Source organism: Dipodomys merriami, unplaced genomic scaffold (genome assembly GCF_024711535.1).
Source record: "Dipodomys merriami isolate MVZ:Mamm:240054 unplaced genomic scaffold, mDipMer1.0.p SCAF_1, whole genome shotgun sequence".
Lineage (NCBI taxonomy): Eukaryota > Metazoa > Chordata > Mammalia > Rodentia > Heteromyidae > Dipodomys > Dipodomys merriami.
Genome location: NW_027202270.1, coordinates 18,772,705 through 18,797,367, shown reverse-complemented (window position 1 = coordinate 18,797,367; position 24,663 = coordinate 18,772,705). Strand labels below are relative to the sequence as shown.

At 49.8% G+C, this 24,663-nt stretch overlaps 1 protein-coding gene across 1 annotated transcript; it reads right to left on the bottom strand.

Annotated features, from left to right (window-relative positions):
- Nucleotides 1-764: 764 nt before the first annotated feature.
- Igfbp5 (insulin like growth factor binding protein 5) lies at nt 765-20,773 on the bottom strand. Its single transcript, XM_070017526.1, has 4 exons — nt 19,564-20,773; nt 7,113-7,342; nt 6,610-6,729; nt 765-5,509 (listed from the first exon to the last, which is right to left on the bottom strand). The coding sequence occupies exons 1-4, from the start codon at nt 19,895-19,897 to the stop codon at nt 5,378-5,380; spliced, it is 816 nt and encodes a 271-aa protein (XP_069873627.1). The 5' UTR covers nt 19,898-20,773; the 3' UTR covers nt 765-5,377.
- Nucleotides 20,774-24,663: the final 3,890 nt, after the last annotated feature.

Genomic DNA, 24,663 nt, shown 5'->3' with positions numbered 1-24,663 from the left:
TGTTTCATAGCTTTATTCTTCCCTGGGCACACGCAGCTATAGAGTCTGGGTAGGAACCAGAGGTAGGGTTTCCCCTTGGCCAAGGGCTAAGAGCTTGCAAGGCACTGGAACAGGTGATGGAGGACCATCTTAGAAATGCTTTTCTTAGAATCTTCTCTAAAGAGAAGAGACTTTTTTTTTTGATGCTGGTCCTGGGTCTTGAACTCAGGGCCTAGGTCTTGCCCTGAGCTGCTTTTGCTCAAGGTTAGTGCTCACTTGAGCCACAGCTTTACTTCTGGATTTTTTTTTGTAATGTATTGGAGATAAAGATAAAGACTTTCCCTGCTAAGAGTGGCTTTGAACCTCCATCCTCAAATCTCAGCCTCTTGAGTAGCTAGGATTACAGGCGTGAGTCACTGGCACCCGTCTGAGAGGAGACATTTTAAGGGCAGATTAAGACTACTTCAGACGGAGACCAATAACAGTTGCCCCAGCTGTGAGCTGGACACGCATCTCATTTTCTGAAGGCTGTGCTGCGTTTGCTCTGTGGTCAGTACCCGCAGTGGGGCTCAGGGAGGTCAAGAAGTGAAGGGATGCTCAGGTTCTGAGCAGAGGGCTCATCTGTGAGGAGCCTTTTTCCACTCAGGGTCCTCTCTGGAGGATGTACCCTGGCCTGAGTTCTTTCTCCTAGTGCTCTCTGCTCTTGTTGGAGAACTGAAGAGAGACCCAGCTGTCTCTCTCCCTCTGCCTGCTTCCCTGAGCCCCTGGAGGAAGCCAATGCAGGCTAACTGAATGCAGAACTTTATTAAATAAATGCCTTGTCATGACAAAAGACAAAGATCAAGGAGTAACATAAATTATAAGTCGAATAAATAGTATACAGCAAATCTTCACTCTTTAATAAAACGTGAGATCCTCTGGTTTGGTTTTTTTTTCTTTCTTTTTTATTTCCTTAAGTACAAAATGCTAAACAGGAGCCAAACTCATCCGCATTCATGCGATTCTTGTTCTTGCATTTTTTTTTCTTTCACAAATGGATTGTTTGTTGGTTTTATTATCACTTTTCTCATTCTTTTCTTTTTTTCCCCCACCAGTAACAATCATGAGTATTTATTTTTATTTAAGTTGGAAACAAAAAAGAGAGAAGAAAACAGAGCTACGGTATGCCTGTATGTAACACTATAAGGAACTACAGTAATATGTGCTGTGGTTATTACTGTCTTAAACAAACCAAAAAAAAAAAAAACGAAACAAAACAAAAAAACCAAACCTAAAAACCAAAAACAACTGGTAGGCAACTCGGAATCTGAAGGAATCTTGTCTGACAACTGTGCTATCCATGTGATGGGCTACTGTGTGGTGGTGGTGGTGGTGGTGGTGGTGGAGATGGAGCTGAGGCTGGTGAGCAGGGTACCAGAGAAGTGGGGTGAATGGGTGTAAGGGGCTGAGGACCCCTCCCACCTCTGGCCCTTCACCTTCCTTTTCCCCACCTAGAAGGACTGAAGGCGAGAAGGCCGGAGTCTGTGACGTGGAAACACTATATACTCCATGAGGAAACCAAGATAGTATGTTTTACAAAAGAAACAAAAAAATCACAAAGAGGAAAGGAAAAAGAGGTGGAGAAACAGTGCAGAATAATTCTTGCACTTTAGTGGTTTTTTTTTTTCTTTTTCAAATAAGGACAGTACAACACCTAGGTTGCTGGCTGGTCAAACCCCGTTCCTTTATCCCATCAATACTGGGGGTTCCTTCCAAGGCTTAGCCTCCTTTCCTTTGGGAGCCAGAAAGTGCCTCTCCAAGACTTGAGGTTTTCTCTCCACGGCCCACTCCTGTCTCAGGTTCCCATTCTCAACTGGAGCTCTCTGGGGGGTCTGAGTCCATGAGTGGAGGGGGGTGCGGCCCCTGTTGGGGGCTTGTCGCTGCTAAGGAGTTGGGTGGAGGGAGGATGGTTGAGGCTTGCCTCCCTTAGAGGAGGTTACCATGGTAACAGAGGTGGTGATGGAAAGACAGGGTGAGGGAGAAGAGGAGCGACTACAGAGGGACCTTCTGGGCTCCCCCATGCAGGGCCTGTGTCCCCAGCCTGTGTGTCTAGGCCTGGCGGTCAAAAGAAATATGAGTCTCCTTCTCACAAGGTGCCCTGCTTTGCCAGCTGGGTCCAGGTAGGCTGGGTAAGGAGAATCAGTCCTGAATAGTCCCTCCCCCTCCCGTTAGCTGGCAGTCATGGGGGAAGGACAGAGGTATCATTTCCACTGCTCTGAGGCATGAGTCCTATGGGGATGGAAGAGGCCTTTCTGTGAGGACAGACTTGGGGAGCACCTACACCTGAGGCCATAGATAACACAGAGTCCAGAGCTTCCCAAGGAACAGATATTGGGCCAAAGGCCTGCCTGACATCAGGGAGCTTGCAACTCAAGACGTGCTCACCACGACACACCTGTTGGCCCACCCTGTTCTCTCTCAGTGGCTTGCTGAGTTCAGCTAGACCTCCCATCGGGCAGATTCATTTCCATCGGCTCCTGAAAGGTCCAGCTTCCTCTAGGGAGAGGTCCGCTGTCCCAGCCACAAGCCTTGCAAGCTAGGGACAGACTCACCACAGGTGTGGGTTAGGAGGCTGAATTTGGGAAGTCCAAAGTGTCTGGCAGTGGAGTAAACTAGTTCACTCTGTCTGTGGCTGATAGCAAAGAGCCTATGTAATGGGCAGAGGCCCCTTCAAGCGCGAGCAAACATCGGGGCAAAGAGTGTGCCCCTGTCCGGAATCAGATCAAGGGCCTGGGAGAGGCAGGGAAGGCGTAAGGTAATTCTTGGCTCAGTCTTTTCTTAGGGGGAATAGCACCCCAGTATCTACTTGGCAGATCCCAGTTAGATGACTGCTCAAGATCCAAAGCAAAAAGAAGAAAGAAGGGAGGTTTAGGGTACTGGTCTAAGGTATAGGGAAGTGTTGAGTCAGGAGCTTGGGGACAGTTGTGTAGAGAGATGGCACGTGCCAACCCCCAAAGTTCAGTAGGTCCTCACAGCTGCCGTCCCTATAAGGCTCTTCATCTCACTGTGGAGACCAATCACCTCTTCCATCCCCAGCCAACTGTCCTGTCTGGGAGAACAAGAGGCGACAGCCGTCATGTTCCAGGCTCTTGTGAATTGACATACAATTGGTTTCTTCGCCATCACTCTTTATGGTCCTCCATGTTTGATGTTGGAGGTGGACTCTACTGTGCCAAGCCATCAGGAGAGAGCAGAGAGAGCTGTGTCCACAGCAACTAAGGGTCTTCTTTACCAGCGTCCAAGTCCCCTCTGGTGGCGGCCTATCTTCAGTCTTACAGGACAGTCCCAAGGATGCCCATCGGTTGAGCAAGTTAGTGGAGAGGATTGTTCTTGGATCAGAATCTGGCTGTCCAATGACAGCCCCCATGAAGCTTCCATTCCCAGGTTGTCCTAAGCTTTGCATTCCTCTTTCACCTCAGGGAGGAGGTGGGGACTGGCTGCAGTAGACCAAGGAGAGCTTGCAAAATTCTCTGGCTTCAGTCTTTCATGGTGGGCTGAGGGTAGGGCATTAGAAACATTATTTTGTCCTTCAAATGCTTGGCTGATTTACTGATCCTCGTTCCTACCCACCTCCTCAAGTCTAGAAGCCACCTCAAATTATCCACCTTCCCTGGTTCTATGGCCTGGATGGAGCTAATTTCTATCCTTTAACCTACTTCTCCATGTTTCTCTCTCCTTCCTCTTGAATCTCAAAGGGGCTTCTAAGGCCAGAAAGGCAAGGTTTCTATTGGCTTTTCCCTCTTTCTCTTGCTTTTCTGTTCCTCTAGTTTTCTGTCCCTCTGCTCCATCTGCTGTTCTCTTCTGCTGAAACCTTTACCCTAGCACCTTCCTCTTTGCCAGCCCTCTTGTCCATTTCTCTCCTGCTCTGCCAGCCTGGAGATCGAGAGAGGATTTCACATTGAAGGTCTGTCCAGACGAAAGGGAAATGCTGGGGCAGGACCAGTGGTTTAGACTTGGACCTGTGGGGCTTATTTGATATGGTGGCCAGAGAGTTATTTCCTGAGGGCTTGAAGACTGAACATGGAATGAGCTGGGAGTGTGGGACATACATTATCAGGTGGTGGCAGCTACCTGGCCTGGTTGGGTACACAGGAAGCAGGTAGGGAATCATGAAAAGACTCACAAAGAGCTGGGTTTACAGCTCAGGGGAAACCCGTGCCTAGAGGCAGAAAAGCTGGTTGGTATGGGTTTTATTAGGACACTATGGATTTTCCTGGTTTTCCCAGAATGAGGAAGCATCTCAATGCTCCTTAGAAACTACTTGGAAGAGGTAATGCAAGCCTTTGCAAGAAAGGAAGAAAAAAAAAGTAGAAAGTAGATTTATATGCCTATATATGACTATATGAAGGCTTGTTGATAAATACAAGGCCATCTCTTTTTTTGTTTGTTTTTTTCTTTTCTTTGTTCCAGCCTATCCTCCGCCACAGAGGCTGCAGTGCTAGTTGTGAACTGGGTAAAAGCAGGAGCTGAAAAAACATGCCTCAGCCCATTTCTTGTCACCCCAGAAGAACAAGTCTCTCCGATAGGGGGGTTCATTTTGATTTCTAAACTCCTGCAGGAGGAGTGAAAGATGCACACATATTTAAGTATCTGCATAGGGAAACCTATTTAGAATCATCCAATTATGAATCTACTTTGGTTTTAGAGGAATGGAATGCTTCTCAGTGTTTACAAATTTGGAGGGGAGACAACACTCCACTTGGGTGAGAGGAGAGGAGGGAGAAGGGGAAGGCATCCACTTTGCTGGCTGGAATAGACACACCCTAGAAGGGTCCTGGCATATTTTGTCTTTTCCTTTCTCCCCCATAGACCAATTAACTTGGGGACAAAAAATAAATCCAAGGTGACATTGAATGTCACACCTTGGGCCACATCTTCAGTGCCCCAGCCTCTTCCCACTGCCAGCCAGGGCCAGTCCTGACCAGTCCTGATCCTGGTCCCCTTTCTTTCCTGCTCACGTTCCTCTCTTCTTTCTCTAACTCTATCCATCACTGTTTCCTCTTCTACACTGATACCTTTCCCCCACCAATGCGTTTCCCCTTTCTCTCACTTTTTCTTTCTCTTTTCCATTCTCTGTTCTTTCAATTTGCCTCAAAAAGAACCCCTGCCCCCCCCCTCTTTTTTGAAGGGGGCAGGGGTCTCTATCTTTTTGCATCTCTGTTGTTGCCATTTCTAAAGTTGAGCCCTTGCTGGAGATTCCGAGGTCCTCAGTTTCCTCAAATATATAATAATAATAATAATAATAATATATGTTTTTTTTCCCTTAAATGAGATGAAATGGGTGGCGTCCTGGGGAGGAGGAAGGCGCTGGCTGGAGTTGGGGCTGGGGGCGGGAGGGGGGAGCAGGGGGAAGGGCGCGTCACTCCACGTTGCTGCTGTCAAAGGTGTGGCACTGAAAGTCCCCGTCGACGTACTCCATGCCTGGCAGCTTCATGCCGTACTTGTCCACGCACCAGCAGATGCCACGTTTGCGGCCACGGGAAGGCTTGCACTGGGGGAGGAGGTGGACCATCAGTGACACACCACTACCCAAGGTCCTGCTCCTGTCTGCCCTCTCTCTTCCCCATCCCAAGATGAGCGGGGTCATTAGCTAACTCTTGGGGTTCTAGCATACTGATTGTATGGGAGAACCTAGAGAGCAAGGCTAATTCGGGCAATCTGCCCTTGGGTAAACTCTGTAATCTTGTTTTAAAAATTAACTATTAACTTTGTTTAAAGTTACCCATTTGGGGTCCTCCGATGTAATATTCTCCAAGACTCTTGCGACCGGGACATGATCTTGAAGCCATGGCATTGGGACAGTCAAAGCATGTGTGTGGCTTTCTACATGCCGGACACTGCTTACCCTGACCACGTGGCAGGGGCTGCTCTCAGTGTTTTTAACGAAAATGAATCACTTACGCCCCCCAGCTGAGGGTAGTGTGGCCTCATTTTACATGAGGAACTGAAGGCACAGAGATGTGTAGGAACTGGGGGGGAGGAGACACAGCTAGAAGGGGTGGAGCCTGGCTGTGCCCCAAGGCCATCTGGCCCTTAACAAGGACTAACATCAATACCAGTAAGGAATCCCCTTGAAGCAACAACGGGGTCCCTGGGGAGCTTGTTAGAAATTAAAACCCTCAGACCTGCCAATCAGAAACGTGAGCATGACAGAGGGGCTTCTGAGACCCTTGGAATTTTGGGAACCAGAGATCTATGACTGTCCAAAAGTAGGCTTGCCCCAAATTGAGCCTGGCTGTCATTGGAAATGAAATGATAACAGATAGTGTCAGGAGAAAATACGTTTTTAAAGTTGCATGCTTGTGTGTGTGTATGTGTGTGTGTGTGTGTGTGTGTGTGTGTGTGTGTGTAGCACAAACATGATAAGATGCAATGTTTCAGTGAATCCATGTAGGCAAGTTGGAATCATGAAAACTGGGAGGGAATGAGGAAAAAATCACAATTGCACCTTGTGAATAGATACTTTGGGTTTGGGAAATCCTAAGTTGTTGGTGGAGATCTCCAGTCAGGGACTTGAACCTGAAGGAGATTTCCCTGGCAGGTGTCAGGATCTATCTGTGCCTGAAAACGTGGTGTGGGGCCATTCCATACCTGCTTTCTCTTGTAGAATCCTTTGCGGTCACAGTTGGGCAGGTACACAGCGCGGGGCACCATGCGTGGGCTGGCTTTGAGCTCCTGCAGAGAGGCCTCCATGTGTCTGCGGCATGGGCCCTGGTGGGCAGGAGGGATGACAGGTAAGAAACCACCCAGATGTGCAGATATACCACCCAGAGCAATGGAGCAAGCCCCAATGTGGCCAGACATAGCCCACATGAGAGGCTTTGGTCTTCAGAAACTCTGGGAGCTGTTCAGCCTCTTCCTAGGACTGACCACAGCTCTAGGGCAGTTCACACACTTGCTATGGGGGTCACTGGACTGACCGATCCTTTCTTTGAATGAATCCTACCTCTATTCCTGCTTGGACAAAGCCCTTGGCAAGCTCTGACAATTATCCTCTGAAGTAGGCCTGGGGATCTCCTGCTGCCACAAGTATCCAAGTGAATGAGGGGGAAAGGTCAGATGTCAGAGCAATAGCCAACATCTCCGAGACTCACCTGCTCTGATTCCTGTCTCATCTCAGGTGCAGTGATGACCCGGGGGTGGGCAGTGTTCTCAGCGCCCCCTACAAACTTGGACTGGGTCAGCTTCTTCCTGCGGTCCTTCTTCACGGCCTCGGCCTTCAGCTCGGAGATGCGGGTGTGCTTGGGGCGGAAGATCTTGGGTGAGTAAGTCTCCTCAGCCATCTCGGATGTGGTGGGTTCCTCATGCTCGCGAGAGTCTCTCTCTGCAGGGAGAAGGGGTTAGAGGTCAGTCTCAGAGGGGCAGGAGCCCAGTGCTGGAAGGTTTGGGGTGAAGCTGAGGAAGATGAGGTCTTTGTTTTCCTGCAGCTCCAAAGCTAGGGGAAAAAAAATGGCAGCCCTCACTCAAGTAGGGGAAGGGAGGAAGACTCCATGCCAAAAGAGCATCTTGACACAGACTCATGGCTTCACCAGGTGGGTGTTAGTTGGATGGGAGAGAGGAGATATCCTAGGGGCAGGAGGAAGGAAGGTGGAGGAAATAGTTCACAGAGCGCAGGTGGCTAGCCAGGGGCTCTGGCTTAGTAGATGAGAGTAACTGGAGGGGAGGTGTTGAGATTTAAGACCCTTGGAGACTGGGTTGGTCAAGGTAGGGAGATGGGGCAGCCTAGGTATAAGAACGGTCTAGCCTGCCCTCCCAGTGGGGCCCTTCCTTGCGCTTTCATTGAGACTCATTCAGACCTGGGAGAAGGATCATCACGAGGAGCAAGAAGGGCAACTGGGAGAGATGGGAAAGTCAGAAACATGGGAGCTAGAGGAGGAATGGAGGCAGCTGACACCCAGAGACCTTGCTCCGTGGCATGACTCAGAAGTGACACTGTGCTAGGCTCCAGGACCTGGGTGGCTGGGACATTACTCCGCTCCAGTCTGAGGGAGGCCGACAGCTGGCTGGAGCAGGCGTGGTGTATATATAGGAGTGACTTGGTGACAGTCTATACTTAGCTGACTTATGACCTTTAGAGGAGCAAGACCTTGTTCATGTTGATCTGTGAATTCCTCCTGCCTGGCCCTTCCAGGACACAGAGAGCCAGTCAATTCTTTTCTCATCTCAGCTCTGTGACCCCAGAGAACAGACACTTAGGTTGTTGTTCCCAGATGGGCAGGGTGTGATTAAGCTGCCTGAACGTAGACCAGGTGTGGAGACCGGTGAGAGAGAGAGACAGAGAGAGAAAGAGAGAGGGGGGAGGGAGAGAGGGAGAGAGATAAAGTGTAGTCAGTGCTGGGGATTGAAACTAGGGCCTTGCACATGCTAGGCAGTTGCCCTACCACTGAGGTATATCCACTGATTTTTTCTTTTCAAATATTTGAAAAAGCAAATGGACTTTGGGGGTCCCCCTTCTCCCCCCGCCCCATTACTAAATGAGGTGAAATGAAATTTCAGTTCCATTATCTTGGGATACCCAGCAATTGTGACAGGAGGCCTCTAGGATGAGAAAATGGAAGAAGGGGGAAGAAGTGGGGGCACGGGCATGGAAGGATATCGCACATTTGGGAGCTTCAGGGGAACACTCTATGTTACTGAGCAGTTTCAGAGTCCAAGTTCTGAGTGGTTATCCCAGAGGAAGTTCAGGCATGTGTTAGGGGAGGCCTTTAGAGACATGGCCAAACCTGGTCAAGATGACGGGTGATGGGAAGACCTGGTTGAGTCAAAGCTGTGAAGTGATCCTGGAGGTTGGTAGATTTGGGTGTTTACTCACAGGAGAGGAAGATAAGTAATTACTGGAGAGGAAGATGGTGGAGCTATGGGGAGGACCAATCAATGGTTTACTTCCTGGTTCTTAAAGATGTCTGGGATGGGTGTATCATCCCTCCCTTCTGCAGCTACCTATTATTATTATTATTATTTTGTCTTGGTGGGTGAGAAGGTACCATCCTCCAGTTTGTTCTCTTTTTGGGGGCTTGGTGGCCATGGAAGCATGGTGCTCACAGCCTTTCTGTATCAAGACCCTTCATCTTAGGTTTTTTTCTAAGAAGTTCCTTGGGAAAAGTTATTTGGATCTCTCTTGGCCTCTTTTCTCCTCTTCCCTCCTCTCCTCTCCTTCCTTCCCTTTCTTCCTTCCTTCCTTCTCTGCCTGTACTAGGGCTTGAATTTAGGGCCCCTCCTTCTCTCTTTGGCCTTTTCCACTCAAGGCTGGCACTCTACCACTTGAGCTATAGCTCTCGTTGTGATGTGTGCGCGCACATACACACACACGTGCGTTCTGGTTAATTGGAGATAAGAGTCTCATGAACTGTTTTGCTCTGGCTGGCTTTGAACCTCAAGCTTCAGGGCTCAGCTTCCTGAATAGCTAGGATTACAGGAGTAAGTCCCCATTTCCCTCCCCTCCTCGGCCCCCAGCTCTTGATCTTTTCTTTCAAAGTGTTCAGGTATTGCATTGGAGCAAAGCAATGATGATACTATAAAACAAAATGTAATTCTGGTATCTTTCTTCAAAGAACTTAGAAGGCTTTTGGAAACCCTGAGCTTCACCGAGACAGGGCTTCTGGGGGTGCCCTTTCCCCTTGCCCCCTCTCTATGCATCCCCTTTGACTGCTTCTGAAAAGCGGGCTTAAAGTGTTGATGTCCCTCCTGGTTTTTTCGTGCCACTTAACCCCATGGGACCTATTAGTTAGGAGAGTCGAGTATCAAAGATACTAATCAGGGTCTTGTGGTCACCTGTAGGCTCCAGAGAGACAGTGGAAACTTGGCCGGCAGCCAGTGGAGAGCCATGAAGATTAAAGGGCTGGCAAGCAAACCAAGGCTGGAATACCAGAGCCAGCTTACCCTACTCAGCTACTTTGTGGCCGAATCATAAATAGGCTTTCAATTTTGGACGTGCTTAAGTTTTAGGTGCAGTACGAGGACACGAGTATCCCTGAGCTATTTTACCAAGAGAAAATGAACTGAGGTTATGGGAGGGATATGGAGGACTTCTTGGTGAAGACTGCCCTGGAACAGGAGTAGTCACAAAGAAACCTTATAGTGGGTTCTGGAAACTCTTTGACAAGTGGGTCAATACCTCCAGATGGCCAGTAGATGGCGGAGGACACTGGGGCCTGCACAACCTGCACTCATTTTGAGGAACTAAAGCCAATGGCAAAGTCTGATATTTGGATGCCACCCACTCCTACTGTCCCTCTTCTTACATGTCTTCAGTACACATTTAGAGTCAGGGAGATGCACAAATGAGAACTGTATGGGGAGAGAAGAAGAAGCAGGTACAGGGGCTAGAGAAGGGGGCAGAGCTCATTTGGGTATAAAATCCTGCTGTTTCTCTTTGCTGAGGTTTGAGCTCAGAGCCTGGGCACTGTCCCTGAGCCTCTCTGTGCTCAAGGCTAGAGCTCTACCACTGGAACCACAACGCCACTTCTGGCTTTTTCTGTTTATGTGGTACTGAGGAATCAAACTCAGGGTTTCATGCATGCTAGGCAAGCACTCTACCTCTAAGCCACATTCCCAGCCCCCGATGCTTCTTTATTCTGTAGGGAGAAAATGACCTAGGGAGGGAGACATGCCCCCAATCCCACTCTCTCTAGCTTCTGAGGAGATTCTTTAGAAGACAGGAAATAAGGAACACTTAACACGAGGCATCCATAAAAGCACTGTGCTTGTTTTCTCCTTCCTTCTTTCTTTTCCTCCCTCCCTCCCTCCCTCCTACCCTCCCTCCCTCCCTTCCTTCCTTCCTTCCTTCCTTCCTTCCTTCCTTCCTTCCTTCCTTCCTTCCTTCCTTCCTTCCTTCCTTCCTTCCTTCCTTCCTTCCGAGTTTCCTTACGTAGTGCAGGCTGGCCTAGAACTTGTGATCCTCCTGCTTTAGCAGTCTGAGTGCTGGAGTTACAGGCCTGCACTGCCATGTCTGGCTCTCTAGTCTCTTCTAGCCTGATGATGAGGATTACCCCAGGAGTAATGAAAAGGAGAGCTGGGCTCCCTCTGTCTCTCATTCTACTTTCCTCTATAGATTTAACCATTGTTTTTCTTATTCTTTTTTGCTATGCCAGTCCTGGGATTTGAACTCAGGGCCTGGGCACTGTCCTTGAACTTTGTTGCTCAAAGCCAGTGCTCTACCACTTGAGCCACAGTTCTACTTCCAGCTTTTTTGGTGCTTAATTAGAGGTAAGAGATTTGGCTTTGAACCCAAATCCTCAGATCTCAGCCTCCTGAGTAGCTAGGATTACAGATGTGAGCCACTGGTGCCCAGTGGATTTAACCCTTTTTTTTGTTGTTGTTGGTTGTGGGGCTTGAACTCAGGAGCACTGAGTTCTAAGCTCTTTCACTCAAGGCTAGTGGTCTATCATTTTGAGCCACAGCGCTACCTCTAGTTTTCTGGTGGTTTTGGAGATAAGAGTCTCACAAACTTTCCTGCCCAGGCTGGCTTTGAATTGTGATCCTCAGATCTCACCCTCCTAGGATTACGGGCATGAGCCACCAATGCCTGGCTGGATTTAAACTTCTTATATGACCAAAAGGCAAAGAGAAATGGGTCTGGAAGCATTTTTGCAATACAAGTGTGTGTGTGTGTGAGAAATATTAAGGCTCAGTGGATGCTTTGAGAGGCCATTACATGCATGTCTTTACCTTGAGACATGATCACCTTGTAGAGAGACAAAAGGAGGAAGGGAGATGCACAGAGTAAGGGTAGGTATAATCTCCTTCTGTCCAGGATTTCTCTTTGTTCTAAGTTCATGGTTCCAGTAGAACAGCCAGAAACTGCTGTGGCTTTGTCAACGAATAAATATGAAGCAAAATTAAAATTTGAGTTCTCAGTTGCTCTAGCCACATTTCAAACGCTCCATCTGTCATGACTGGGGGTGGTGGCTACCACGTAGTTATTGGACACTTTCATTATTGTCCAGTTGTTCTACTGGACAGGGCTGGCCCAGCCCTGCTCTGTGCCTGGGTAAAGATGAAAATAGTAAGGCTACAGACTGAGCAATCTCCCTTCCTCCCTGCCTGTCCTGTTTCCCAGCCAACTAACAGCCTCCTGCTTTGGCTGTGATACAAGGCTTGTGGGAGAAGAGGGACTGACTGCTCACTGTTGAAGAAAATGTAAGATATGTCTCAGTCTCCCAAGCCTGATTGTCCCCCAGCTGTGGATGTTAATTAAACTCAATAGCACTGTGTGTGTGTGTGTGTGTGTGTGTGTGTGTGTGAGAGAGAGAGAGAGAGAGAGAGAGAGAGAGAGAGAGAGAGAGAGAGAGAGAGAGAGAGAGAGAGGTTGCACAGGGTGCAGAGGTGGGTAAGGAGGGGCTATGGAACCTCCAAGAGCAGCAGCAACCTCCCCCTTCTCACTAGTCCAAGCCCTGACCAGCATCTTCCTGGTTCCAGTCTCTCTTGGAAGACATTGGTTTTTCTTTTCCTCTGATCAGTAACACATGTGTGTTTTGACTTTTGTTTTTAAATTCTAGATGGAGAAAGAGTCTCACTATATAGCCTAAGCTGACTTTGAACTCACGATCCTTCTGCCTCAGCCTTTCCAGTGCTTTGATTATAGTGATTATTATGTCACTGTGCCCAGCTTCCTGGACTCTTTCCCCCTCCCCCTTTTAACCAGAATTATGAGCCAAGACAGAAACAAGTGCTGTCCTTCCAAGAGGAAAGCAAATGCAAGCAACTGTCATCCTGAGGAAGGAGAGGGAGGAGGGAGAGGGAGGAGGGAGGAGGAGGTAAGGAGAGTGAGGAGAGCCAGAAAGGCTGTGCTGGATGGATGGGAGGAGTGGAGGAGGCTGAATAGTGTGGGCTGTAGGTTACCCATCAGGGTTCTTCCACAACCCCCCATTCAGGGCAGGAGAATGCAAATGGTTAACCCCATTGAAGCTGGCTGAAATGGGAATACAACTCCTTTGTTCTGACTAGAGAAACATGTACACCAGACAGCATTGTGGGTAAACATTCAAAATCAGGAGCTGGACTACTAGGTTCCAATCCCAACCCTACTACCAAGTCACTATAAAAGCCTTGTTGCCCTTGACCCTGTTAGTGGAAGACGGAACACAGAGCTGTCGGCGATGGCTCGCTAATCCCTGGCGCTGGTTTACTTTGCCTTGGATTTCTTCTTTTCTGTTTTGGTTTTCTCATCAGAGTTATGAGAAGGATGATAACAGCCCTTTCTTCCTATATGGTTATTATGAACATTAAATGACTCTATGCATGTTATTGAAGTCTTAACACAAGACTCTGCCTTTATTGGTCTCTGTTGTCTCTCATTTCCTTAATTACAATCAACTGTAAATTTGGTTGCATGGTACCTGGCTGACAGATGTCTGTCAGCGGATCGTAAGATTGAAGGCTCCTTGGGTGAGGAAAGATGTCTGCTCTCGTCTGATCTCCTGACTGACCCTAGGCGGGAAGGACCTTACATGGTGCTCTCAGCCTCCACTTAGAGAATGCATCCTGGGAGTTCTTCTCTCAGTGCAATCACATTCCTTTATGTTACATTAATGCCATTAGGTGTCCTCCAAAGGGAGAGAGGAAAAGGATTCAACATGCTCTAATGTGTTCGTGGCAGATATTAAGCTGATACTTACACATGTGCCACTGTCCAGGGACCAGTTAAAGAGACTCTCTCTCTCTCTGTAGGATTCAGAGCAATAATTTTGGTGTGGATTTTTTGGTTGCTGGGAGGTAGTTGGTGATGAATGTACACATAGGAAAGAAATACTATGCGTAACCTCCAAGATGAGAATCTACAGCGAGGTTTCTCCAGGAGTTGTGGAAGGAGGAAGTAAATAAATGCTCAGTACAAATGACTAAATCTGTTTCCCCATACACCAAACAATCATTTGCCCTGAGTGGCCAGAAGGGGGCAGCAGGGAACACACACAGAGCTGACTCTGGACTTGCAGAATATTTTCTAGAGTTAAACAAGGGATTCTTGTCTGTTGGGGAAAGCTCAGAGTCTTTATTGGGACAAGAGGAAGGAGGAGGATCAGTGGGGGCAAGGGGGAAGAAAGCCAGACCCTATCTGAGAACTAAAACAAAAGGACTGGGTGTGACTCAAGTGGCAGAATGCCAGGCTAGCAAGCACAATCAAACTGAGTTAAAAAAAAAACAAAAACCCCAAAAAACAAAACCCAAACCAAAAACCAGATTCTATTTAGTTGAAACCTAAGAGTTAAGGCCCAATCTACTGGGACGGAGGGAGGGGTGTCTCATGCTCTCTGTCTCATTTCTAAGTATCCCCAAAGGAAGGACAGGCCCGGAGCGTTCTCAGCACGGTCGCAGATCAACCTGTACTCTGTAAGCATTTCTCTACTCCCCTGCAGCAAAATCTGGACATAACTGCACATACATTCACAAACCAGTGGCTCTCTGGTTATTTTACGTCATCAGCTTTTGTGGAAGATGGTTCCCCTGCTAGCCTTCACTCTTACGTCATCCTACCTGGGATCTTGTTATCCTGCTGGTCAGGTCCCATGGACCCCTGCGTTGTGCAGGTTGCCATGGAAAGGAGACCAGAAAGGCATTGTGTCCCCTGTAGAGAAGAGGGACAGCTGAGACACTAAGGGGCAGCAAGAACACCTGCCTGCCCACACCAGAAGTGCTTCTTGTCTGCAGGAAATGAGGTTTGGCTTCTGGACCCGAATGCCAGGCTGACCACTATTCCTTTATTGCCTTCTGATTCTCTTCCTTGACAAGACCACTGGCCCAAGACACTGCTGGCACCCTTAGCAGGGAGAAGAGTGACAGCCCTGTCCTGTCTCTACCTCTTGCCCCAGGTCTTTGGCAAGTGATTCCCATTCTGGTCCAGAGTGGTCTCATCCATAAAGTGAGGGACCTGGCTGAGCTGAGGGCTGTGGGATCCTTCCAGCTTTAACATTCTTTGGTCAACACCCAGACAATTCCTGGAGAGATTAGTATAAACAGAGTAGCCTGGCAGAAAAGGCCATTTCTCTGTTTCTAGACATTTGTAGTCACTCCTAAGGATTTATGTTGAGGGAGAAAGAAAGAAACAAAGGAAGATAGAAACTAAGGATATGATAACAAATCATGGGAAGAAATAGAACTGAGGTAAAAGGAGATTCAATAGATACTGGGGGGGGGGGAGGGAATAGGAATAGAGCCCTTCACTGGCTCCCTTGTTTATTTGCCGACTTATTTCTGCAACTATACCATGAATGTTATTGCTTTGAATAACATACCCAGATGTGAATGTAAAGAGAGTCTCTGGAAATTTGTAACTGTGGTAAAAATGCAAAGCTGGAAGGACACAAACCCCTCCCACTTGCCTACTAGTGTCTCTTGTGGCAACCATTTTCTTTCTTGCTGGGATGGTTATTTATGGAGTTCCTTCCCCAATCCCCCTCCCCAGTTTCTCCATGCAGTGGCTCTGGTGTGTGGGAAATCTGTTCTTCCAATTTTACACATTCAGTGTCTTAAAGTTTCAAAGGCATTGCTCAGGTACAAAGGGAAAACTCTGGAAAAATTTTGCCTCCCTCCTCCCCACCGACCCCCCCCCCCCCCCCAGCTTGAACTTACTCCAGGCATCTGCACTTTAGCACAGCCCTTAGCTTTAACCCAAGAGATGACCTCGGCTGGAAGGTCAGCCTAGGGGCCTTCCCCCTGCAGCTGTGGGCCCACCTGCGTCCTCTAAGCCAGAAGCCTAACCCACAGCTGTTCAGACTTAAAACTCTTACCCTCAGGGGATGCCTAAGAGGGGGATGGGGGAGGGGAGATAAAGAAGGAAGGGAGTCAGAGGGGAGGAGTAAGAAGTGTGTGTGTGTGTGTGGGGGGGGGAGAAATGGAAAGCTAAGGAGCTCTTACTGGGCCAGCTGTGCTGGCTCCTCCAGGCTGAGTTGACACAGCAGAAAGGAAAGATGGAGAAAAAGCAAGAAAAGTCAAGTTAAAGCCCATCCCTGGCCTTTGCTAGCTTTCATTTTGGTTGGCCCTGGCACAGCCAGTTCTCAAAGACTTGTTTCAAAGGGAGGGAGTGGGGGTGGGAAAGGAATCTGGCTGAAGTCCTTCAGTTTTCCATGATCTTGTTCAACCCAGACATAAATTTGGCTAGTAAACCTCACTCTGGAACTCTGGCCTTGGCACTGAAGCCAGGATGATGGTGGTCAAACCCCTCCAAGAAGCAAAGGCAGAATTCATTTTCATTTAGGTAAAATCCCCCCCTTCCTTCTCTTTCCCTCTAATTCCTCAATGACCAGGATTCAATTCCACCTACATCAGATTCTCTGCCAGCCCAGGAAAGGTGTCTTAGATGCGCCAGGTAAGCAGGACTCTAGCCCTTAACGTCACAAGACCCCTCCTCAAACAAGGACTGCCCCATTCTTGACCAGCTTCAGCTAGACTCCCCCCCCCCCCAATAACTTATGTCTCTTCACCTTCCTCCCCCCTCACACACACCACCCCCGACTTCCATATCGATCTCTAGCTTGAACTGGCCAAAATAGCTGGGCCCGGCGCGGGCTCCCAGCACCCGGCTCTCTCAGCAGGCGACGCCCCTCGCCCATGTTGCTCAGCAACCGCCCAGCAAAACACCCAGTCTCCACCCTCCCCTCCCCTCCGCTTCCTCCCGGAAGCTTTGGCGGCCAGCCACCGCACTCTACCTACTTCTGATTCTGGAAGTGACTTTTTTTTTTCAGGGGGAAGCGGCATAATGAACAACACATAATGAACAACACATACTTTTGTTTCTGAACGTACGTATGGTATATGTACACTCACAGATTACATATGTTTGCATCTCTGTGTGTGCGTGTGCAGTCTCTCTCTCTACAAATGTGTCTTGCAACCACGGGAGGGACGGAAAAAATGGTAGAGTTCAGATTTTGCTGGGATTAAGTGAGGATCAATTGGGGACCAAGAATTTTGGCTAAAAGATAAGGACCTCCCCCCCCCCCCACTCTTTAAGAATGGTCTGGATGGAGACCGGTGGCTCAAGCCTGTAATCCTAGCTACTCAGAAGGATGGGATCTGAGGATCACGGTTCAAAGCCAGCAGGGGACACTCTTATGTTCAACGAACCACAAAAGCTCTGGGACAGCACACGGGTGCTGAGTTCAAGCTTCAGTTCCAAGAAGAAGAAGAATCAAAAAAAGGTCTCTGAGCCAAGTGTAACATTTTAGGGTCCAGTGGTGTTCTGCAAATACAACCCCACCAGGCACCGGCCTTAAGCAGAGGAAGGCAGGGGGGGGATGGGGGGGGGAAGAGGGAGGAGAGGGAAGGGGAAGAAAAGGGGGAGAGGTGCTGGGGCTGGGCGCGGCGGAGAGGGTTACTCTTGATCGGCCCCAAGGTACCCAGAAGGTGAAGGTTGAAAAGAAGCTCCTGGGAATTCTAAAGGGGGCGGAGGAATCTAGCACGGGACGAGAGGCGAGCACGCACGAGCGCGCGCGCGCAGTAGGTGGGGCCGGGGAGTTGGTTGCGCCGGCTGCGCGGTCCCAGGCCGGACGCGCGCGCGCGTGCGCCCTGCGCGCACCTCTCCAAACCCACTCTTGGCCTACACCACGGATGACTGCAGCCAAGGCAAGTAAAAGAGAGGCCAGGCTGCGGCCGAGTGATAACTTGCACACTTTTTTTTTTGATGTGATTGGATTGTTATCCTGAGGCCCAGCTTCCCGCACCAGGTAATCAATTTACTCCTTTTCGGCAGAGGGAGTCCCCACTCTGTCTCTGGGGCGGGCCGTCTCTTCCCGCGTCTCCTTTCAAGCGGCTGCCAAGGCAGCGACGACCCGGAGACCCTGCCGTTCGCCGACGTGGAAGGAGGCCGAGCTCAGGAAGCTGCCCGGCCTTTCGGCAAGCTCGGGCGCACCCCGTTCACAAGAGCATGTCTGTAGTTGGCGTGCACGCTGGGGTTGCGCCGGAGGACTGCCGGGCGACCGAGTGTCTCTGTCCCCGGAAGAAAAGACGCCGAATAGTCACAATTTTGCTAAGCCCAGACTCCTTTGGGAGACAATCGGATTCAAGTCTCAGAACTCAAACTCTTGTGTCTCGCCAGTTAGATGTACACTATACATAGAGGACATGATACACACGTATGCGTAGGCACACATAATCAGACTTGGGAACTGCCCGGTTTAAGGGAGCGGGATGGGTCCGCCGGAGCAAGTAGCTCCGTCAATCATCGAAGCCCCGACGCTGGGCAGCCAGAGCTTGGGGGCGGGGCAAGCCGAGGGGCGGCTCCGGGCGCCCCGCCTTTTCGGGCTCCTCCCTTGACTTTTGCATTCGGAGGTTCCAGGGCCCCGCGGGCATCTACGCCACACCCACTAGTGATCGGGTTTGAGAGCCGGGGGCGGGGGGGGTGGGGGGGGGTGGGGGGGAGGATGGGGGGGAAAGGGCGGGGGGGAAGGGGCGGGGTTGGTGGAGCGGGGAGGGGGGCGCGTCTGAGGTTTAGGGACGAGTGGAAGGGTGCGCTCGGAGAATCAGCCTAAACCGGGAAATTGTGCCGATCTGAATCTCCCCCCTCCCCCCGCACCTCCTCCCTCCCTCCATGCCTCCCCAAACCTACGTGCACCTTTCATCCAAGGTAAAATCTGAACTCTGGAGGCAAAAGAAGGGTTCGATTTAAGGAGGAACACTCCACACAGAACACCAAACCTTTCCTTCCGAACCCCCACACACCCCACCCCCACATTCCTTATCCTGGCGCCCCGAAAGTATTCATTCACTGGTGAGAGTGGATGGGGGGGAACTGGCATTTTTCAGTTTATTGCGTTTGATCTTGTACCTCAATCAATCATCTCTCGTCCAAAGCAATTAGTGTGCCTGTAGGCGGGGCCTCGGGGTCCCCACCCTAGAAGCTCTTTAGCTGCTCAAGATTGCGCGGGGGGGGGGTTAACGAGGGGAGGGGAGGGGGAGGAGCCCGGAACGCGCTGGGGCGCGCGAGCGGGTGTAGAGATGGAAGGACGGACCTACAGACTGGACACTTCCAGACGAGTTGGGGGCGGGGAAGGGCGGGGTGAGGGGGGGCTAGGAGGAGACAAAGGTAGAATTGGCTTATTAGATGGCTAACGCCTCTCTAGGCCCCAATTTAAACAATGTTTTAACGAAGAGAATTTTCAAGTTCAGGGGAAAAAAAAACAACCACAGCACCCGACGTATGAGAGGCAGGGGTGGGATGGAAATGTAGCCTAGTTTGAGACAGGATACTGGGTACCACCGGATTTGGACCTCCAGACCGAATAGGATCGGAGTCGCTCTTTCTCCAGGAGTCGGGAGGGGTGGGATCGGGAACGGTGCAGAGACTGGGGGTGGGGTGGGGGTGGTGGAGAAGGAGCCCAAACAGAGAGGTTCCTTTGGGGAAGCAGCTCCCCCTCCCCCTCGCCCCCTGTAACCAGAACAGACAGTCCACACCACGACGCCCAGGATTCACCCGCTAAGCCACTTGCTGCTCAGAGCTGGCGCGCGCGCACGCGCGAGGGCCCAACCCGTCCTGTGCACACTCCCCCCCCTCCCCCGTCCCCCCCACCAGCCACCCGGGAGCCTGGCCCCGGGCACCCTGAGCGCGCTCACCGATCTTGGCTTGCTCACGGTAGCTCTTTTCGTTGAGGCAAACCCCGCGGCCGTGCAGCAGGGCGTGCAGCGGCTTCTCTTCATCCTGCCGGGGGAGGCAGCGCAAGCCCTGCGCGCAGCGCTCGGTGTAGACGCCGCAGGATTGCCCCTCGGCCAGGGCGCAAGTCATGCAGCAGCCGCAGCCGGGCTCCTTGACCAGCTCGCAGCCCAAGGGGCTGGGGGGACACATGGAGAGCGCTTTCTCATCGCAGGGCTCGCAGTGTATGAAAGAGCCCAGGCCCTGGGCTGGTCCCACATAGGCGGCCAGCAGCAGGAGGACCGTGGTGAGCACCATCTTCTCCGAGTCTCCCTTTACCTCGGGGCGGGGCAGGAGAGCGAGAGTGCCGGGAGAAAAGGGGCCAAGAGCGGCGCGCCTGGAGATTCCCCCCCTCTCTTTTTTCTTATTTTTCAATCTCAGGCAGGGAGCGCAGGTGCCGTCCCCCAGACACTTGCAAAATGTACGGAAAGGGTTGCGAGCCCCGATCGCAAGGATTAGAGACCGGCAACAGGTTGGGAGCCGAACAAGAAAAGGAAGAGCCGCGCCAGGTGCATGCGGGGAGAGAGCCCCGGCGCCCACGATCAATCCCCGACGGGATTTGGGCAGAATTGCGGGGGGGGGGGGAATAAAAAGCCACAAAATTGCTCACCTCGAAGCCACCACCGAAATAATGAGCTCGGAGGCTGAGTGTGTGTGTCTGTGTGTGTGTGTGTGTGTGTGTGTGTGTGTGTGTGTTGGGCGTGAAGGAGGGGTGGGGAGAAAGAAAGAAATTGTCTTCAGAAAAGACAATTTGCTTAAAATCTAAAGCGCACCGCGCTCTTCTCCAACCTGCAGCTGTCAGAGCGCGCGCAGGCAGCCGCGGAGCAGGTAAGAGACGGTTGGCGGCGGCCGCCGAGGTGGTAGGAGAAAAATGTTGAAATGAAGAAAAGAAGGGGGAAAAAGATTACACGGAACCCTAACCAGCAAGCGCTTCTCTCTTTTTTTTTTCTCCCACTCTGGTTACCACCTCTTCGAAATTCACAGATTTTGCGTGAAGTTCGAAGAAGGGATACAAACGCGAGGAGAAAAAAAAAAAAGAAAAAAGAAAAAAAAAGAAGAAGAAAAAAAGGGGGAAAAAAAAGCCCTCCACAGCCTTAGCAGCTCTTTCCTAGCTCTTTCCCCTCTGGCAGAAGTTTCCAAAGAGACTGCGGGCTCCGGGCGAGCAGGCGCTTTTAAATAGACGGCCCCTGGCTGTCAGCCAGTTTGTAGTTGCAATTTGAGCTCCCCATCACCCAACCCAGGCAAGGATGCCAAGCTTTGCTGTACAAACTCACACGGGGTGGGGGTGGGGCAGGCCTTCGAGACATGCGGGGGCTCTCCTCCACCACTCCCAGTACAACACCCTCCTCCACCGACAAAGTAAGAAATAGGGGATTAAAGGGACCAGGCTGGGATTGTGGGGAGGGGAGTGGAGAGACAAATGGAAGAGAGAGAAATCTTCCCAGACAGGGGAGCACAATATAACTTGGTTTCTCTCTGCCTCCTTTCATTTAACTAAGCAGAAGGCAGGCTAGAGGGAGGCACATTTTCTTATTAACCAACTGGATATGTATGTATGTGTATATATAAAATACACACACACACACACACACACACACACACACACACACACACACACACACACACACACACACACACACACACACACACAGAGTGCCCTAGAAATTCTTCCCAAGCTTTAGAGAGAGCTGTCTGTTGGTATCACGGTTACTAGGTAAGATGTGTGTGTGTGTGTGTGTGTGTGTGTGTGTGTGTGTGTGTGTGTTGGGGTGGCAGATAGTATAAAATTGTCAGTTATGGGTGGTGAGTTGAATTAGAAAGAGAGGGGTAAAAATAAAAAGGAAAACTGGAAACCTCTTTTCTCCAAAGTCTGGGGAAAGTGATTTAATCAGAGTATTTTCTAACAGTGGTAGAGTGGCTATCTTTGACTAGAGGGTCAATCAATCCGTGGCCACTTTCCTAACCTATGGTTGGCCCCACAAGATGTGTGTGTGTGTGTGTGTGTGTGTGTGTGTGTGTGTGTGTGTGTGTGTGTGTGTGTGTGTGTGTGTGTGTGTGTGTGTGTGTGGTGCCCTTGCAGGAAGGGACATCCACCCAGCAGTGTTGCTGGGAGCAGTGTCTGACTGGGGAGGAAATGCTGTTGCATCTGTTAATCTCTGTCATCTGATGCCTGGGGAGTTCCTGATGTCCAATGTTAGGTAGAAGCAAGGTGGACGGCAGTGACACCATCCATGCTATTCTGTAGGTCTGAGTCTGATGTGTAGGGTGGTCTCTGGAGGGAATGGGCACAAGACCTAGGGAGACCTTGTCTAAAGGTGGATCTGTACAAGGGGACACATCTCTAGGATATGAGATGCAGGGCCACAGGGTCTGCTTGGCAGAGATTCTGACAAGGAACATCATCATACCACTTAAAACCTCGGTCTATGGGGGACTAGCGAACACTGTCCTTCCTTAGGAAAATGAAAGAAATGGAAGCCTTAAAGAGGGAAGATGGTGACTATAGCTTTCTCTGAAAATAGCAGTATGGGTGGGCTGTGGACGGCAGGGGTTGGAAAGAAATGACCCATCATTGCTGTTTTTTGAGGAAGCCCTTTGGGATAGGGCTGTTCCCCTTCGTAAGTTTCCCTTCCTGCCTTGCAAACGCACTTTAATCTTCCTTGGGAGAAGGGGCTGCATTTCATGAAGTTTGCCACTAGACTGCACCCTTATCTATGATAAGAATTCTTTCTGCAAGATTGCTCTTAGGAAAATATTTCTCTTGCTAGTTTGATTTGGGAGTATCTCACTTGGTGCCTTTCACACCCCCTACCTCCACCCTCACCCCTTAGATCCTAATCTCTCTTCTCACTTATCTATTTGCCAAAAGGCACATTTTAAAAAGGAGCCTAAAGTTTAAAGTTGTGCTTCTGTGTCAATTGCCAAACGGGTTTTAAGTGTTGACTGGAAGAGAGCTGTGTATAATGATTTAAATGGAAAAGAAAAGAAAAAAAAACCCCAAACCTGGAGCTGATTTCAATTGCTTCTCCCTTCTGTCTGGAGGCTGGGTAAAGCAGGGAGCAATTCAGATCCGAAAAGTTGGTTGAACTCTTTCAGAAATGGGGGAGATCAAGTGTTATTTTCTCATCTGTGTCAAGCTCAGACTAGAAGAATGGTAGATCAGTGTGTGGAGTGGGCTCTGGCTCTGCCTGGCAGCATTTGAAATGAGGCCCCCCCAGAAACCTGAATTGTCTGGTGCCAGACACCCTGCATTCTCAGAAGATGGCCTCTGGTGACACCTCTTTTTAACAAGCCAATGTCCAGTGGCTAAGAACATCAAGTGAAAAGAGGAAGAGATGAGGACACAGTGAAAAATAAGAATCCTCTGGAAGTGGCCCCTGGTGGGAGGGGGAGAGGACCTTTGGGGAGGGCCAGAGAGTCAGTGTTGAGCAATCATTCTTTATCTCCTCTTCCTCTCAGGCTCTGGTCAGGAATTCAAGGACTGGTGCTACTGCCCTCCAAGGACAGTGGGTAGGCTTCCCAAGAATGTGTAGGGGAAAGAAGAATTCTCAGCATCCTGATATTAGCTACAGTGATTTCTTCCAAAGATAGGGAACCTGCAGGGTAGGTTTTGCACCAAAGAGTCTATAATTAGTATACAGCAGTGGAGGAAAAAGAAGTTGGACAGTGGGGGTACCTGTAGGTCTCCTCTCAAGTCTATTGGCATAGCTTTCTGTCCACAGTCGCCTCTAGATGACTACTTCTGGAAAGAGGTTTCCATCAAGTTTGGCTGGGAGGGGCTGGTGCATTTCTGCCAGATACAAATGTCAGAGGCTGTATTCCTGTGCAGAGAACTTGTTTGGTGCTCACTTACTTTTGCTGTCATGAGCTTTGCTCCTCTTGGCATTGCTTTGTTACTGCTGACCATATTTTTCTAGGTGAAGTGGGAATATCACCCATTTGTGTCTTGTTTCTCCCAATCACTGCCTCTTTCCTTTACTGCATCTTTCCTTTAAAAGAACAACTGCCTATCCCAAGTTTTGAGAAATACAATCGAGTGAAAGATTTGTGCTCTTTAGCTTGGAAAACTTTTTAAAGGGCAGCTAACACTTTTACTTAAAAATGCCCTTCCTTGGGGCTGGGAAGGTGGCTCAGTGGTAGAGCACTTGCCTTGCATGCCTGAGGCCCTGGGTTCGATTCCTCAGCACCACATAAGCAAAAAGAAAAAAGCCGGAAGTGACACTGTGGCTCAAGTGGTAGAGCACTAGCCTTGAGCTAAAGAGCTGAGGGACAGTGCTCAGGCCCAGAGTTCAGGCCCCATGACCGGACCCCCCCCCCAAAAATGCTCTTCCTTGTGATAATTTCCTGGAAGTTTTGAAGTAATTTCCAAGGGAAGCATAATGGCTGAAGCATCATCATGTCATTCTTCTGGGGAGAAAAGTATGGAGAAATGTGACTTCGTAGGTAACAAAGCACCACGAATTCTTTTTCTAAAAACACTAGTGAAGGGAGCTGTTCTTCAGTCTTTTCTGTGTTGCTATATCACCACAGATTCAGATAGGCTTATTTATCACATTGATTCTGTTTTCTAAACTTCATGACATTGACTTCAGTTCCTTATGCAGAGACCAATACACGTGTTGAGTATACTAATGCTATGGTCTCATCTGTGTGCCAAACTAAGGCACTATGACCTTCAATTAAAAAATAAAAGGACATAAAAGCATGCAGTCTTCAAGTCCCTCACCAGATAAGCAAAGTTCAGCAGGTCTGCTGTCTGCCAAGCAACTGTTCAAGGCAGCTTTAGTGTAATGACACTGTTGAAGGCTAGGTGGCAGAATAGATACATTAAAAAACAGAGCGAAGCAGCAAAGGTTGGGAGAATTTAACAATGGGTATGGGGGCCTGTATGGGCGGGGAGCAAGCAAAAGGTTGGATGGAAAGACACACAGGATAGCAACATCTATGGGTCCACTCCTGTGCCACCTCAGCCTCGCCACGGCCATGTATATCATAATGACAGCAGCCTGAGCTGCCAGATCATT

What these genes read in the sequence shown, in the direction of transcription:
- Igfbp5 (XM_070017526.1), bottom strand. Translation starts at nt 19,897, where the DNA reads ATGGTGCTCACCACGGTCCTCCTGCTGCTGGCCGCCTATGTGGGACCA. An exon ending in TGAGACAGGAATCAGAGCAG is followed by an intron (nt 6,730 to 7,112) that starts GTGAGTCTCGGA and finishes CCTGCCCACCAG; the next exon opens with GGCCCATGCCGCAGACACAT. An exon ending in GATTCTACAAGAGAAAGCAG is followed by an intron (nt 5,510 to 6,609) that starts GTATGGAATGGC and finishes CTCCTCCCCCAG; the next exon opens with TGCAAGCCTTCCCGTGGCCG.